The 18,272-nt window shown below is 44.1% G+C and overlaps 1 protein-coding gene across 1 annotated transcript in view; it reads left to right on the top strand.

The window, feature by feature from the left end:
* HUNK (hormonally up-regulated Neu-associated kinase) overlaps window positions 1–17,746 on the top strand; it is a gene marked incomplete at its 3' end in the record, with an annotated part of 57,523 nt that extends 39,777 nt beyond the window's left edge. The window contains exons 6-10 of the mRNA XM_080353577.1: window positions 2,628–2,763; window positions 7,147–7,315; window positions 8,543–8,626; window positions 14,037–14,217; window positions 17,100–17,746. Of these exons, the coding sequence (XP_080209703.1) occupies window positions 2,628–2,763; window positions 7,147–7,315; window positions 8,543–8,626; window positions 14,037–14,217; window positions 17,100–17,746 (1,217 nt within the window). The remainder of the gene's footprint in view (window positions 1–2,627; window positions 2,764–7,146; window positions 7,316–8,542; window positions 8,627–14,036; window positions 14,218–17,099) is intronic.
* Window positions 17,747–18,272: the final 526 nt, after the last annotated feature.

The raw sequence follows: 18,272 nt of genomic DNA, 5'->3' as shown, positions 1-18,272 counted from the left end.
TGGTGCAGCAGGGAAAACGGCTTCAGGTGCAGAAGGTCCAAAAATCAATTGGGCAGCTTCATGTTTGCTTCCTGGGGGATGAATTTTGCTGTCTCACAGCCATGGGGCTAACTGGAAAAGGTTTCTCTCCTCCTCGTACCATCTGACAGCTCAAATTGGCCAAGGTGCTGTTACTCATCTCCTCCATGTCACCCAGGTCTGGCCTGCTAGGGAGCCTCCCAGGGGGCATCTTCTCTCCAGAATTAGTTTCTCCCAGTCTGGATCCACTGATCTTTGTGGTGCTTCACAAGCCTTATTAATTAGCTTGCCTTTTGCCCAGATAGGGAAAACAAAACAAAACAAAGCAAAAAACATTTTTTAAGATGTTAGCTCATTTGGGGACTGAGGGTGGTTGTGATGGGAGGGAGAGATGTTGGTTTGGGAAAGAGTTATTTACTTTGCTCTGAACCCGTGGGATGCATGTGGTTTCTGAGACAGGGGAAGTGCTGGAGAGGAGATCAAATGGAAGAACAAGGGGTTTGTTGTTTGTCTTAATGAGGAGGTCTGTCCCCAAGAGGCATGGAAGGGAGGCACTCAGAGCATGCAGAGAGCAGTCATAGCATCAGCTTCCAGCAGGTTTATGAACTGGGATATGGGCTTTTCCTGCAATTGCCACAATATTACTGCCATAGGAAAAACAAAAGCAAAAAAACGATTTAAAATGTTGGGAAAGGCTCGAAGTACCTCACATAAATCAGTGATTTGTGAAGACAGAGCTTAGAAAAAACCCAGCTGATGCTTATCTGAACCAGTAAATACATAACTAAAACTGTCTCTCTTCCACATATAAACTTATTGATGTATTGAAATGGATGGGCTCTCAGGGCCCTCTCCAGCTGATACTAGATTTTTGCAGGATGTTGAACACCGAGCTTATCCAAGTTGTTAGGGGTCAGCACCCATCGGGTCTAACCCTAATTTATTTGAGGATAAACCCTCCCTGCCTTGTCCACTGCCCTTCCCTGGTACATCAGCCCAGCTGTCGCATCCTAGACTGTGGGTGGGGGGTGATACGGAGGGGTTGGGGAAATAAAAATGCTCAGGGGGATGGCCAGGTGAATGTGAAGGAGGACAACAGCCTCATTGAGGAGAATCTGTGACGGGCAGCAGCACTGTGCCTAGGTAAACTTTTATGGCCTTTTCAGATGAGGACTCGTGAGAAGGCATATAGTTCTCCTGAAGTTGGATGTGGGAATGCGGGTTCACGAGGTTTTCGCTGTATTGCTAGTAGAGAAGACATGTTGTGGCCGCTCTGCTTCAGAATAGAGGATGGTGTGGTGCCAGTAGAGCATGCTGTGGTGGTGAGACCCCATGCCTGAAAAGCCGAATGGGAGGACTGGCTCATAATTTCGCAGTTTTCTGGCACTGAAGCATTAGCACATACAGTTTGATCTGCTTTGCAACACAAGCCTTTAAAGGGGTTTGGTTTGCCTGCCCTGAGCTGCAGTAGCCATGTTGGCAAGGCTATACTGCAGCTTACCAAGAAGGTACATCTCAGAGGACACCATTCCGTGCCGGAGTAGTCCTGTCCCACTGCTGCTCAGGCCACCTGGTCAGGAGACGAATAGACAGGACACACTCAGGAGAGTGTAGGAGGAGGCCCAGAGCTCTGCTGTGGGAGAAGGTGGAAAAAAGCCCCCAAGGTCCTGCCCATCTGACCTGGAAAAAACTGTGCCGCAGACATCACTTCTGCCTCTTGCTTGCCATTGGCTTAATTCGAGACGCATCTGGCTTTATCTCACTTGGCTGTATCTCCTCTACAAAATCATTCTGACCTTGGTTTTCCCAGAATGAGGTTTCGTTGTCTTTCATGCAGGGAATTAGAGAGGAGATAGTTAACTCTTTACTATCTTGCAGCTGATAAACTAAGTCTAGCCGTGATAATTTGAGGAACGAAGACCAGACCTAGTTAAAACAGAGTTTATTTTAGGCTCAGATCTGCACTTCTTGTGAGTCTTTATGAAAATATTTCATTCCTCCTAACCGCATAAGAAGCACATGACTTAAACATACTAGAAAAGTACTTTTGAGGAGTTTTGCAAGAAACTCCTGAGAGATGGTTGCGTGTCATGGAAAGTTGAAGGTTTAGTATCTGAAAACAGAATGAAGCCCATTGATTTTACTGTACTTTTTAAATTTGTCCTCATAATGTCAAAGGGAGCCCCATTCTCCATGTCTTCCCTCCCAGCTCTGTATCCTACCCCTCCACTCACCCCCTGTCCATCTCTTTCTACTTTAAACACAAATGGAGTGATTTGCCCCTGACCTGATTCCAGCCTCTTGTCCTCACACAAAAATTAAGTTTTGGCTAACCTGTGTAGAAACTTCAAACCAGCTGTGAAACAAAAGGTGCTTTTTCTCCTCTCCTTTATGACTCTGTAAATCATTGTGACTGTAAATCATTGTTTATTTTACTTACTAATCCCTTATCGGGTTTTCCCTTTTTCTCAAGGACATTAGAGCATGCTGTAAGGAAAACGTTCATTTTTAGTATACTCTTGGTCAGCCTCCACACCTGTAGTAACTCAACTACCGTGTTAAGTCATAAAGATATGACATATCTGTTGTTTTTCTTGATTTCTTCACAGCGGCCATAAACTTTCTACGATCTCTACTAGAGCCAGATCCTGCAAAGAGACCAAACATCCAACAGGCACTTGCAAATCGATGGCTTAATGAGAATTACCCTGGGAGAGCTCCGCCTAATGTCACATATCCAAACAGGTACTGTGTGAAAGAATGGTGAAAGCCTGCCAGGGTGTATGTGCATTAAAATATTGATTACTTTGGCTCTAAAGTTTTCATTCCTTGTGTGACAGCATCCCACTGCATTTTCTGGAATTGCTTTTGTGACTCTGTCCTAAAAGTTGTTGGGATTGGACACTGAATATGTGTTGCTTGAGTGACAAGTAGCTCATCGGCTCTGATCTTCCCCTTGGTTGTCTGTAAGAGCCAAGCTACTTTTCCAGTAGAGGCTCTGCCTGTTTGTGGTACATACATGAGGTTCTGTGGATTAGGTAAAAGGTAGTGAGAAAAGTCAGAGTTAGATGATCTTGCTTTGTTGGTTGTTGATCTTGAATACCTGTGCAATGCTGAATGCATGGCTAAATGTAAACAGCAGTCAGATCTCATGGCCAGTCAAGCATCCAAAAAATAAAGATACTTGTGGTCCACTTTGATTAGAAATAATCTTACTTGATTTTGAACTTCTGCAGTGTAGAGTTGACACATGAGCCAGCCAGCCTGGACTCTCATTACAGGCAATGGAGAGAAATAAGGGCACTTTTTACAGAATCATTCATCTGTCTTCTTTTTGATTCTGTAATAGGATAACTTTGTGCCCAGGAGATCCGAGCTCCTCTCCAGTGACTGCAAATGGAGCCCTACGCAGCTCACATAGAAATATATGTCTATATTTGATCAGATAAAACCTTATTCCTGTATCAAAGCCCTCCAGCTACGTCTCATACACAATCTAGTACCTGCAGAGGATTCACTGTAGGAGTTAGTAGCTTGCAGACCAAGATCCTAAGTAACACTGAGGCAAAGACAGCAACTTAAAGCCTAATTTTGCTGCTTAAAATTTGATAGCGCCCCTAAATTTCTGGCCTAACTTGCTAAGAGGAGTGTTCCTAAGTGAAGATCCCCTTCCCCCTACAGTTTACTCAGTTGCCAAATACCAGATGTAGTGTATGCCTAGCAGTGTGATGATTTACTTTTGTCTGAACAGCTGAACCACTGTCCTCCACCCAAAAATGACTTGGTGTTGGCCAACCAGGCCATCTTTTTATGTTGGTGCCCTGAAGGACTCGATCCCATAGGCATGCTCAAGCCATGCATACAGCCAGCCTTCAGTGTTCAACCCAGGTCACAGCTTTGCTTGTAAGAGTGCCTCCCACCCATCTTCCCCTCTGCTTCACCACTTGCCAGATGAACAGGGTGTGTTTCAGAGCCATGGGTCCCAACCCCTGTGGGGCTGAGGGGCACCTGCAGCACCCTTCTTAGTGCTGAAACAGGTGACAACTGCTCCCACTGTTTGATCAAGCTGCAACCAGGGCACAGGAAATCAGTTTGAGCCCTGAATCCTGGGAGAGCCTTTACGAATTTTTGGAGGCCTTTTATTTTCCCTTTGATGTTGCAGTTGACTGGCTTACATGTTGCAGCTTGCATGGTCCAGGCTCCTATGTGAGTCATCTCCCTTTTCCCTCTGCATTGACAGGGAACAGAGGTGCCCTGATTTAGCAGCAAGCATTTCCCTTACAGAGGCAGGGTCTTAACTTTCAAGTACTGCGTGGTGGAGAATCACTGTGACTATGCCTTTCTTTGATCTGTGGAGAGTAACAGATCTTCTGCTCTCCAAGGATGGTTGAGTAGATGTTGAGCAGCTTGGATGCCTGGAGGCATCATTAGAGCTAGCCACTGAAATGGGGGGGGCAAATGTGAGGCTAGCTCTCTGCAATCCCCAGACTTACATGGACAAATATAAAGATGGTCCCTATGAACAATTGTTTCACAAAGAATAAGAGTGAGAACAGGCAGACACATTATCTCGATATTCCTGCCTCAAATTTAAGTGCACTTGAGTTGAGTAGTATGCTGTCCAACAAAAGAAATCCAAGTTTCCATGGTGCATTGGACTGTACTAAAGTATGGTACATACGAATATTGTATGGTAAAGAAAGGGAAAACACGTGTAAACTGAATGAGTCATTAAGCTAATGAAATCACTGTCATAATGAGTCTAATCAATCTACTAAATGTGGCATCTGTTAAGTGAATGTAAGTGTAACTGAGAACTGTATGGTTAATTTAATTCTCTTGCTGTGTGTGTCTGATTTGTAGAAAAGAGGAAAAATGACAGAAATAGAGTTTGAATGTGGTTTCACAATTCTTCTGCATTTGTAGGTACATTTTCATGCCTCTATTTTTGACTTCCAAGCTTGCAGTTCTCAGGCTTTAGTCAGTCAGGTTGTGGTGGAAGCGTCCCTTCTAGGGTCTGCTCATTGGTGCAGTTAGGTAGGTGACTTACAGAAGAGACTGGCCTCTATTAAACAGAATAGCTGTGCAATGCTCTTTATTTATGGAGTGCCTATTAATCATTCTCTTTTAAAGACAAGCAAATCGAATGCAAAGAAGATGCAGTGCTGAACTATAGAGAGAGCATATGTTTGCTCATGCATAGATGTATATATGGTGATGATCCTAAACCTTTCCTGTTATAAGCACTTTTAAAGGGAACATCAATGGCAAATGCCATGCTTTGCTATTAAAAAACCAGTTATTAATATGTTTTTTCTTTCTTTCGCATTGCACAGCCTTTATCTTAATTTGATCTGAAAACAAGATAAAAGCAGATATTCCTTCTGTCTGAACCCACATTTTATGTGAAGCTGTAAAGGATAAAAGCCATACATATTCTTTCTTTCACTTCATTTCTTGGATAGTATTTCTTTAGTTTAATTGATGCCCCAAGCTTGACCTATGTAGAATGCTGGAACCTTATAGGGAAAATACTCTTTAAGTTTGTGATACTGGAAGGCATGGCTAGGCTCCTTTTGAGCTTGCCTCAGAAAGTACCACTACAGTCAGCTTTGACAGAGTTTCTCCAAGTTTTTGTTAGCGAGCAGGTGTGGGTAAGGTGCATTGAAATAGTTTTGAAAAACCCACTACTGAATTTGCAAGGAATCACTTCCTCTCTCAGTCATGCTTTTTATAACACAAGCAAGAAGCTGTGTTGTGTTCTTGCAGTGCTCTTCCACCATTTTAGGTGTAACATCTGTTGTTCCCAACACAAGAACTTGGTAGGAAAAGGGAGAGCATGCAGAAGAACGGCAGAAACTGCACTTTCAGAAGAATATTCTCCCAGGCTTTTTATAAGCTTGCTTATATTAAGGAAATTCCCTGAAGGCAAGCAAGAATTTCCCATTTTACTGAGCACTTCAAATAGAAATTGCTTGAATTTCTTTTGCTGTCCAGATGCTTTAATGTGCAATGGCCAAGATAAGTTTTTCTTTTGAACTTTAAAAAAAACAACCCCAAGCATTCCTTAGCTGCAGAACGAATGTTCATAAGCATGCTGAAAAAAGGAAAAGAGTTATTTGATATTTTCCAGACTGTGTTTAGCATCTTGTCTTAAGTCTTCTACATCAGACCTAGACTTCTGTCTGGGGATTCCTCACATCACAGGTGCACAGGACAGTGGGACAGCAAGGCAGGAGTGGGAAAGGTGGGGAGAATGGTCCTTTTGAAGGGGGAAGGCAGGTTGTAAAAAAGCCCACAACCTAAGCTCTCTTAAGCTGCCTTAGCCAGATACTTGACTTGATATTATGAACAAGGGATGATATCCTTTAGAAACCAAATGAAACCCAGCATTTCTTTGGAGATGAATGGGAACTGACAGGTACATCTGGGAAACTGGCCAGCACATTTAGAGATCTAAATAGGAGCAGAGTTCTTTGGAAAATCTGGTTTTAACTTAGTCTGAGAAGATGCTTTGCCATTTCCACAGGGCTGCTGTTCTCCATTTATCGCCTTGGCTGAGTCTGTCATTGACATTATAGGAGAGCATGTACATAAACACGTCTTGTACTTGTGCTTTTAACTAACATGAGTAAAGCAGCAGTTTTACCATTCTGAGAGCTGCTATAATTACCATCCCTGTACAACCCATTTCTCTGGCGTGAAATTCCCTACCTGCTTCGTGCATTAATATTGTGCCACAGGTAAGGGTCATTTCAGAAAGCCAAATATAGCTACCTGAGTTGGATTTTGCCTCTTTTCCTTCAAACCCAGCCAGATGATCTTGACAGTCTTCCCTGTTCAGATGTAGGATAAAAAATGGTGGCATCCTGAGCATCATCGTGCTGTTGTGCATCAGGGTAGGACATGGTGGGGACAATGCTGTTTGTTCATCCATTACAGCTTCCTGTGGTGCCTGAATAGTCTCCCTTTTTCCTGTGTGCTCACAGGAGGAGAGAACTCATTACTCCCATGTCACTGAGCCTATCAGGCCCATTCTTTACGCCCTGCCACGTCCCCCATGTCTGGCAAGGCTTTGTGGCTTGGAGAACGATACAAATGGCATGCTCTGCCTCTCTCTCTGTGTAGGATTCACCTGGAAGACCTCAGCCAAAGCGTGCTGCTCCACATGACTGAGAAGCTCGGCTACAAGAACAGCGATGTCATCAACACTGTGCTCTCAAACAGGGCAAGTCACACGCTTGCCATCTACTTTCTGCTCAATAAGAAGCTGGAGCGCTACTTGGCAAGCCTCAGGGTAAGTACCACTTGATGCCAAGTCTTTGGATAAGTGGATGAGGAAGGTAAAAAAAGTGCTAAAAGTTTCCCTGCTTGCTGGAATTTTATCTCAAGACTTTACCCAAGTTTGTTTGTTTGTTTGGGTGTTTGTTTTTCTAATTTTGTAGCAGTAACTATGAAGGGGAAGTACTCCTTGCAAACTGATAACGTTAATTCAGATAAGAATTCAATTCCCCAGGTTGCAGAGATACTTGCTGATAGGCTTTATGTCTCATGAGTCCCTGTTTCCATAGGAGATCCCCTCCAGCTAAGCAGTTACCCTATAGAGAGCAAACTGTTGCCATGCAGAGCCTTACTTGTGACTTGTGGCGTACCGTTGTCTATATGTTGAGATCATTCTGGCACTTGAAATATCAATAACACAATGTAATTTGATTCAGGAAATCAAGGGGAAGCTTAAGAGTGATTAATGTTTTATTTAGTTTTTAAGGGAAAGCTTAGCTGGAAGTGTTACATGAGGAAGAATATGAATATAAAGTCTAACCTCTTGCCAACCTTTCTGGCCCCTGAGTATGGCTTAGGGGCCAGAAACACTGCTGGTGGGTTTGCACGGCAGCTTTCTCTAGGGCAGGAGCCTGCTGCCACATGTCATCTTTCCTTTTAGAACCATAGAATCATAGAATGGTTTGGGTTGGAAGAGACTTTCAAAGCCCATCTAGTCCAACCCCCTGCAGTGAGCAGGGACATCTTCAACTAGATCAGGTTGCTCAGAGCCCTGTCCAGCCTGGCCTGGAATGTCTCCAGGGATGAGGCATCTACCACCTCTCTGGGCAACCTGGGCCAGTGTTTCACCACCCTCATTGCAAAAAACTTCTTCCTCATGTCTGGCCTGACTCTCCCCTCTTTTAGTTTAAAACCTCCTACGTGACTGCACAGGCAGGAGGGTGGGTTGTATGGTGTTTTTGTCATAATGTGTTTGCTTCTTAGAGAAATTATCCCCAACGCCCTTCTTATCTGACAACAGCTTCTTAGTGTTTTTTCTTTTCTCTGTTCTTTTAGCAGGCTTGTTTTAATGATGGTGCCATCAATGATATTTAAAATGTAATGGACTAAATTTGGCTTCTCTGTAAGATGATGCTCCTCCACTGAAAGCCAAGAATGGATATTATCCATTAAACATTAATTGAACATTAGTTTTCTGTAATTATCTTACATACTTTACTTTTCTGTGCTTCTCTCTCCCCAGAAGTCTGAAGGCCAGGACAATATCTGCCACAAGAACCAACTATACCAGATAGAAAAATACAAGGCAAATAAAGACTCCTATGAGGTAAAGCTCATTAAAGCTTGTTAAGGTACTTTGAAAACAGACTGAATTTGAGAAACCTCGGTGATTGTGATGAACATGTTGGGTTTCTGGACCTGTGGAGAAAAAGAGACTTGTGGTCTTGCCTGTGCAGGACAAATAATTCCTTCAATTTCTTTTTGAAGGAACAAATAACAACCACCTAGGGTTGAAGTGTAAGGGTGACTTTCAGCTTTTATGAAGAAAATAAAAGTTTTAAATGCTCTGTTTAGCAAAGTAATGCAAACTTCTTCAAGGGGCTCTGTAGTTTCATTCTGGGGTGCAAGTTGCTGGTGTTGTAAGAAGACCATAACCATGTTGCCTTGAGTCTCAAGACCTTGGTGGTGTAGGGCAGAGAGCTGAGTGACAGCCAGGGTGACCCTCCCCAGTCATCTGGTGTTCCTGGTGTCCTGGCCCAGGCCTGGGTTGTCTACAAGAAATGATAAAACTGTTTTTGCACAAAACTCTGACCAGGTTAGTATTTTTTGCTTCTTAGCAGAAGTGATGCATGAACTAGCAAAATTCATCATGAGACGCTTCCCTTGGCCAGAGAAAAGATTTAACCAGGTCACCTTTTGCTCTGTCAGTCTCCAGCCTTTTTGCCTGCAAACAGGGAAAATAGTTTATATTAAAAGACTACACATCAGATAATAGCCTTCTCTCACAGCTGGATTTTTCTTCCCTGATTGATTCTTTGCCAAGCATTAATATTACAAGAGTAATGAGAGCTGTGCAAGTCTTACCTACCAACACAAAGGGCAGTATTCTTGAAGAGCCTACCTATTTCAAAAGCTACTTTTGAGTGCCAGATTGATGATCTAATTGCAGGAGATTTGTACCATGGCTGGTTTTGTTTATTTTAAAGACTGCTTTCAAGACAGGTTGAACTGCGAGCCAGATGGAAATATTAGGGCAAAGTACTTATCATTCTTCCCTTACATAAATCAAAAACCACCTTACTTCAAATGTATCAACAGTGGGTAGACTCAATGAATGTAATCTTTCAAAATGCTCTTTGACAGCTTACTTCAAGCTGTTGCAGGGCAACCTTCCCCTGGAAACACAGGCAGGTACTTGGAGGTGAATGCTGCAGATCTCACATGGTACATCCTGATGCTCACTGGACCAGCTTCCTGCAGCTGCTGGTGTCACTTATCTGTGCCATGACAGAGACGCACAAGTAGCTCTGCCTGCCATCCGGGCATTACCTTGCAGCTTCTGCCTACCTGCCCCATGCAGGGGAGCCTGCAACAAGGTCTGCCATAGAGAAGTGCATGGTCTGTTTTTTTGGTGACCCTGAAATCTCTGTGCCTCTAGAGGGGAACTGATGTTTGACTTCCTTAAGGATAATTAAAAACTAATGGTAGTGCCACTGTATGACCCCCGTTTGGTTTGCAGGCATGCTTAGAGATAAAGGCTCCCTCCAAAGCCTCTCCTGCATTCAGAGTTAGTCCCAGCGTAGCTATTTAGGGATGAGGGGGTGTCATTTCTTCCTTGAAATAGTTACCTTGATGCAATCACAGTGCAGACACTGGGATAATAATACCATATATTCTGTTTCTGCTTGGGTATAGGAGAGCATAAAGCATGGTTTATATCGCTTTAGCTGTATTTACACAAGGGGATTGTGTTAACCTTACTGTACCAGGACAGTTACAGCAGCACAGCTGAATGAATACAGACCCTGGGAGGCTACTGCTGTTTGTAACTACGGCAGACATCTCTCCTAAGCGGTGGAGTCACCATCTCTGGAGGGGTTTAAAAGATGTGTAGATGAGGCTCTTAGGGACATGGTTTAATGCTAGAGTTGGACTCGATGATCTTAAGCATCTCTTCCAAACAAAATGATTCTGTGATTCTAAAATGTCTTCATGTGGACAGGAACACAGCCCTGGTAGTGTCTCGTTCGTGCCACTGGGATCAGTGGGTGCCACTGGGACTCAGGGCTAGGGATTCTGTAAGCTCAGGCAGGTTCATGAGCTGCACATAGAGTCCCCTTATCACCTCCCATTTCCAGAGGGGAGCCAGGAGGCACTGGTCCCTCAGCAGGCACTGCAAGGAGAGCGTAAGCTATGTGTTGCCATGGGAATAGAAGGGGAGAGCTGGTCAGCTTCAGCTTCAGCCGCCGACTGAATTTCTTCCCCATCACGCCAGCCATGCGGAATAAGGACTTTGCCGCGGGTGAAGGCTGCCAGCCAGCAGCACCGCAGGTTGCCGGGGTGGGCAGAAGGGCAGGTGGGCAGTGGTCGTGTCCAGCCCCTCTTCTCCTTGAGGTTTCCCAGTCTGGGCTGCTGAGACCAGCACCAGGTCTGAGAGCTGCTGTTGGAGCTCAGTAAGCTGGCTATGTGTCAGGCTGGTTGCATGGGAGTGCTCAGGGCAGACAAGCAGCGCAGGGAGGAGGGAGAGAGGGAGGGAAGGAGGGAGGCAGCAAGCTGTCTCTCTCCATCTCTCCTTGTTGGAGAGGCCCCAGGTAATGGGCAGCCATCCCTCCAGCGAATCAAGGGAACGAGTGCTGAGCATACCTGCCTGCTGCAGGGTAGCTAGTGGGCTCAGACTCCAGGAATTTGCAATTTTTAAGAGCTTGTGTCATTTCCCTGTCACCATTTCAGACATGGCCAACGCAAATACCCTTTATCATCCTGTAGATTCTATTGCTGGGACTAGAGTAGGTTTTCAGGTCGAGGTCAGGACAGGAAATAGCAGAGCATGATGTAATGCCAAACCTATTCAAGTATAACATACCGGTACAACTCCTGCATTGTGCAACAGCATGCCACTGCACGGCTGTGCACGGTACAGTGAAGAGCAAACTTTCATAACTCCCCTGAAAGAAATCTTCCTCTCCTTTTAAAATGTAATAATATGCGGCACTTTGGGAGTTTAGGATTTTGGTCATTTCCCCTCTCACAACCATCGTCTAAGAGAAACAATGTTAGTAAGTTTTAAAAATACTTATAAGACTATTTGTAACAACTTTCATCAAGGGTAAACTAATTAATTGCTAACACCGGGTATGTGCATTTTCTTTTTCGGAAGTGCTTTAATTGTATGGCATTACTGTGTTACTGCTGCTTAGAACACATAACAGCAGTGTGAAGACAAATTCAGGCGCACTTGGCAGGTGAGGAGCTGTGGCTTGGCTCTTGCACCATTAGGCTAAAAATATTGCAGCACCAAACCGTCCTGCATTCTAACAGATGCTGCAGCAACCAACATGCAGATTCTTTCCTCACCTATCCAAAATAGCAGAAAGCTGCTAACAATCTTGATTGGCTCTTTTAGGCTTAATATAGTCACCACTTGGTCTCATCCTCACAAGTACCTTTAAAAAAAGATGTTCTGTAGAGCCCAGTCTCTGCTGAACTTGGCTGCAGAGTTTCAGAGCCTTGAGAGGAAAAATAGTGTGGTGGGCTCAGAATTAACTGTACAGCTCCCACTGGCTCTATTGTGTTATTCACACAGCATTATTATTAATTATTGCTATTGTTGTTATTACTTAATTTCATCAGTAGTGACTGCTTGCCAAGGTAGTGCCTGGGATACTATGTCTGATTGCAGACATTGTGTTGTTCCAAGCACAGCATGGGCAGGGAGGAATAAATGCTTTGTGCCAGAGGTGTCAAAGCCCCTAAAGGCAAGGGGAAAAACATCAGGTGGACAAAGAGGTATCACGCAAGCAAATTGATGATGGCTCCATCATGCATCGGTTTGTTTATGTGAAAGGGTTAGCCAGCTTTAGCTAGCTGAAGGGAAAGAAATTGGAGGAGATAAGGGACAGATGGAGAGAAGGCTGGGGACAAAACACGTGTGTGTGAAGGCAGACTGAGGTGGAAACAGTGAGGAGTTCCCAGAAAGTCTCTGGTTCTTGCTCTCCCAAGTCACTTAACCACTTCTGTAATGAAACCAAAAACTTTTTTGTGATTCACTGAAGCTCTTCCTTCCAACTCTGTTAACTTCTGAAAATTCGAAGGTTAATTAGCCCAGTGGTGCCCAGACACTGTCTGTGCAGGGAGCTGGGCTCTGTCTAAGCTGAGAATGATCACAACAGGTGCAATACGGTTATTTTCCTCTTATGTATCTTAATATGTTTCCAGAGCTGTTTAGTGGCCCAAGAGAACCTAAATTGTCTTCTGTGTCTTTCTTTCACCTCTCTCACATGTATGGACATCACTTTGTATTTGAGGGTTTCAATAGACTGCATGGCAATGAACTTTCAAAAGAAAATCATCAAGAGAGCCAGCCCTTTGGCAGTGCATAATTATCAGACAAAATACAGGCCTCAGCACATAATTAGGTGAAGGAACTTTCCTGCATTTTTTAAAAAAGACTTGTAGTTACAGTGACTTTTGAATAAGACATAGTGAAATATGTTGCTTAAATGAGAATTACAGCCACACAAAGAATGTGCTGTAGATGCTCCTCTAAAGAAACAACCCCAAAACAAAAGCCCCACTTCTTTGAGATTGACATCTAAAACCAAACCACACAGATTTGTTCCAGAAAGGCAAGACATACTTGAAGTCTTTGAGGGATAGCAAAATATGGGCCACAAATGTGACGCCTGATTTTTAGAAGTGAAATAAGACTTTTGGCTCTCCCAGGAACTGGTGGCAGGCAAACAGTGTTGCACAGCTTGCAGAATCTAGTGATTCCTGTTGAAAAAAGATAAAATGAATTTTCACTGTAAAATAGGACTTTGAAAATTGGATTCCTCTTCAGAGTCCCACTCCCAGGTTCTGTTTTTCCTCTGTCGTCACTGGAGGTCAAACCTACCTTTTAGGATGTATGCGCTTGCAATCCCTGCCTTCTCTGTCACAAAAAGGAGTTAGGGTTCAGTGAAAGGTTGGGTTGGTAATTTTCTCCCCCTCCATGTCTTATGCAGTTGCAGAGTTGCTGTAAAAGCAAGGACCGTGTTCCTCCAGATCTTGTTTGGACAGAAGATAAGTGACTCAAAGAGTCTTTAAAACTTTGCAGCTTAGCTTTTCAAATGCCAGAGGAAGTGCAATAGAGTGAAATCAAAGACCTTTCTTCGATGCTTAAATAGGGAGGCAAATTTTAGGTATAGAGGAGTGCAAACTTCTATCTGCTTACTTCAACGAGGTCTCCTAGGACAAGTGGCCTCTGAAGAGAAAGCTTTCATTTTCCTTTAGTTTTCCAAAACTGACTTTCACATTTCATGAGTGTCAGAGCAGATGGGAACCATGAAATCCGTGTCAAACAGATCAGAGGAAAATGAGACATGGAAGATTTAGTTATTTTGAGTAGCCAGGATAAGTTCCTTGTAAATGTATAGTTTTTAAATCAGCTGCAGTAAGTGGTGTAGTTATAAGTCTGGGGATCATTTAAACTTCCCTTAAGTAAACCAAATTGTTCTTGTTTGTTTTACAACTTAAAGGACAAAAAACTCAAAGAACAAGAAAAGAAAGGGGAGATTCTTCACCGTCAGCTCCCAAAGAAAACTGAGAAAAGTCCAGTTTCATATAGACAGCCTTCTTCCTGTCTTATCTCACAGATACAGAACACCAAGGCTCTGCCAAAGGACTGGAAAGTCACCAAGGCTGGAGGTCCGGAGAAAGGTCAGTGGGAGAAAAACCAGTGGTGTGTCCCTGTGTGCATGTGCATGCATGGGCATGTGTGGTATTAATGAGTGTCTTGTGTTGTGTGTTTGTTAGTAAATTGGTAGTAAACAGTTGTGGTCTTGCATTTGCTGTCTGCTCCACAGCCGGTATGTGAAAGAGGTATGTGGATAATGCAATCAAACATTGAACAAAACATCCTCAGCAAACCGTGATGATGTTCAACAGTCATGAGTCCTCACTTTTACTTCTCTTTTTATTTGACAGATTTCCCACAGTGTTTTTTTTTAAAAACTTTTCTTTCTCTAGTTATACATACTTATACAAATTCATCTGTGCTTCACACTGGTGCTTTGAAAGCATCAACGCTCACCCCAGACCACTATCAAACAAAAGCTGGCAGAAACCCTTCTTCCTATGAGTGAATGTGTTTTTGCTAAGAGGGCTAAAAGGGGCAGCACAGGAAAACAACCCTGACTGGAGAAGTAGTGAGAAGCAGCTGGTGGTGGTGGAAGGGGAAACAGGGAGCTGAGAGGAAACGCAGGTGGAACTGCCAACCCAGTAAATTTCAGGCAGCAGAAAGGGTGAAAAGCATTAATGAGGAAAGGAATAGAATAGAATAGAATAGAATAGAATAGAATAGAATAGAATAGAATAGAATAGAATAGAATAGAATAGAATAGAATCATACAACAGTTTGGGTTGGAAGGGACCTTCAAAGGTCATCTAATCCAACCCCTCTGCACTGAGCAGGAACATCTTCAATTAGATCAGAGTGCTCAGAGCCCCATCCAGCCTGGCCTGGAATGTTTCCAGGGGTGGGGCATCTACCACGTCTCTGGGCAACCTGGGCCAGTGCTTTACCCCACTCATTATAGAAAAATTCTTCCTCATGTCTAGCCTGACTCTCCCCTCCTTTAGTTTAAAACTATCACCCCTTGTCCTGTCGCAACAGGCTGGGCTAAAGGGTCTGTCCCCATCTTTCTTATAAGCCCCTTTTAAGAACTGAAAGGCCACAATAAGGTCTCCCTGGGGCCTTCTCCAGGCTGAACAGCCCCAGCTCTCTCAGCCTGTCCTCATAGGGGCAGTGCTCCAGCCCTCTGATCATTTTTGTGGCCTCCTCTGGACCTTCTCGAACAGCTCCATGTCTTTCCTGTGCTGGTGACCCCAAAGCTGGATGCAGGACTGCAGGTGGGAAAAGAGGAGACAGCCAGAGGAGAGCAGAGCAGTAGTCACACAGGGTAGGAGGCAGCCTGGGAGGGATGGGTGAGAGCTGCTTGCAAAAGGTGGCAGAATAAATGAGTGGAGGAGAAGGAAAACGGGGTGTCAGTGGTGCACACCTGTCTGGGAGACACTGAGGAGCAGGAAGGCGAAGTAGCCAGCTGTTAGATGAGGGAATTAAACAAGGGCAGGTCACTACAGAGCAGAGGAGGGAAATAGGGTGATGTAAAAGATAGACTATGGCATCAAGGGGTTATTTAGAGTGGTGGCTTATGGTGTTTTTATACTCTTTCTAGTGACTTGGTAATTTATTGTTTGATGTTTTCTACCTAATAAAAAGTCGAAATAGTGTTCAGCAGGCAGCACAGGCACCTCTACTGCAAGGTAGCAGTACTCCACAGAGTTGGTCAGAAATGGGGCATACTTATTGTGAAAAATGTAAAAAATATTTTAAAATGCTTGTTTTGTTCAGAATTCATCATTTCTTCTGGGAGGGAGGGACATTTTTTTTCCTCTTTAGGTTTCTCCCTGCTTTTTTGAGCTGAAACCTGAAAATCATTCAGATCTCAGCTAAAGCATTTCTCTGCTTATGGAAACCATGTTTTGACACCTCTTAAATGAAGTGGTCAAATAATTTTTACTAGTTTTGGTAAGAAACTAGTCAGATTAAGCCTGGTCTGCTTTGCCCAACCAACTCATTGTGAGTGATTTCATCCCCTACATCCATGCAGGTCTCAACCCCTGCCAAGATCAACCCTTTCAAAAGAAATATACATGAGATTTGTGGCTGTGTCCTGAGGCCTGACAGACCTGAATTATTTTATATCCCTTTTAGATGGTTTGAGACCCAGGGAACGTATGGACAGTGATTAACTGGTGGTCCACTGTTCTTTCAATTAGGGGGAACCTAGCAAAGCAGGCTTATTGGACAGCTTTCCATAAACACAGCAAAACATGTTTTATTGCAACTAACTTGGCATAAGTGAGTGCCAGCATCCTGATAGAAACTGAGCAGATCTTCTCTATGAGCTGTTTCGTTTTACTGGGCTAAATCCTGCAAAGATTGTTCCATTTATATTTGGTCCTTGCTGGGGGATGATTCTTGCTGAAGTCAATGCAGTAAATCTGTTCCAACTGTAACAGCCTGAATCTGGCCAGTGCAGCTACTCCATATTTACATGTGTGAAACCAAGAACAGATTTTCCTCCAAAGTGCAAGTGAAGACTCTTGTCCCCTATGTCGCTAGGTATGTTGGTGAATACGGTACACAGACCCAGTTAAAACCATGCAAAGTTGTGCTAAGAAAGGAGAAATGTGAGATTTCTCAGACATGGCCTTAGAGGATATAATTAATACAAACAGCTGAAGACATCTGTGAGGTTCTATTTCATGTCCTTGCCTTGCTCAATTTAAGCACTGTTCCTGCCTTTGAGGAAAGTGGCAGATAAATTACCCATGAAACAACAATGTAAGTATCAAATGAAAGTAAGGGAATTAGGTCCTGGGTGTATCCATAAGACCATTTGCTTTAGCTAGTGCATTTGTCACGCTCATCTAAAATTTGTTAAAGGTGATGCCGGACACTGTCTGCCCTAAGGCAGAGAAGTCAGTGCTATTAAATGCAATCTGGTCTTCTGGTTCCTTTTCTGATTGCTTTGCAGACTCCAGCGGTGGGGTAAGCCCTTTCCACGAACCCCTGGCAACCAAGACGGGCTGCGTCACTTCCAACTCCCTGGAGTACTTGGAAGTCCAGCAGCCGCCCCCCAGAACCCCTCGGCTCCTCAAGAGGCAGGAGTCCCCGCAGCAGGAGCCAGCCCGGATCGGGGGCCGGGCAAAGGACTCTCCTCTCATCCTGAATATCGTGCACTCCTTCGAGTCGGTTGACAGAGAGGACCAAATAGACCAGGTTTCCCCCTCTCATCAGTACAGGATTTTAGGCTCGCCGATGAATTTCCCTTACAAAAGCTCAAGTGAAAGGACACTGTCCCCGCTGTTTCAGCCGGGGAGTACATCTCCCGTCCACCCCACCCAAGTCTCTTTCACATACGAAGAAAAAGCGTATCCAGCAAAGGAAGAAACAGTGTCTCCTACTCAGCTGGTTTCCAACAACCCCTTGGGCAGCCCTAACTGCGTTAAAAGCAGAGGCAGATTCCCCATGATGGGGATTGGACAGATGCTGCGGAAGCGGAACCAGACGATGCAGTCGGCGACAGACAAGCCGCTGGAAGCGAGGATGCCTCAGCTGCAGCAGATGAGCCCCACGCAGATTTCCTTCAATGCGGCAGATGCTGTCAGTGGCCAGTGTTAGTGTGACATCCCAGGATTTGCACTGCTGTCCTCTGGGACCTTTTTTTTTTACTTTTAACAAGAAGGGAAAGCCACAGGCGTGTTACTGTCACTACAGTGGTCCAATGTAGAAAATCAGAGGTCTGCTTGAAAGGAAGGTGTTGTCCTACCTAATAAAGTTGAAGGAAAAGGGTTCTGCTTGTGCTGTTAAATACTAGCATTTGGCATCTGACTGTACTGTAAAACATGTCTTGAAAGAGCTACATGAATATGTATTTTCACTGCTCACATCTAGTAAGGTTGACTGGAAGAGCAGTGAACATTAATGGTTTGATTCGCCACGGTAAGCTGCGTGGTGCCATGATTGCCAGTCCCATTCAGGATCTGTAGTAAGACTGGCTGTGCTTCATCTGCCTGTTCCACATGGTACATGGTACCGCTACAGGTATTCTTCACATGGCTAAACAAATGGGAAAACTCAAGATTCTGTGTCCAAAGTCAACTTGCTAACAAGTACTGCCAAGAAGATGAAGCTTGAATAAAGGCAC

The sequence above is a fragment of the Nesoenas mayeri genome (assembly GCF_963082525.1).
Source record: "Nesoenas mayeri genome assembly, chromosome: 1".
Taxonomy (NCBI): domain Eukaryota; kingdom Metazoa; phylum Chordata; class Aves; order Columbiformes; family Columbidae; genus Nesoenas; species Nesoenas mayeri.
This window is presented reverse-complemented; position numbering and strand designations above follow the sequence as displayed.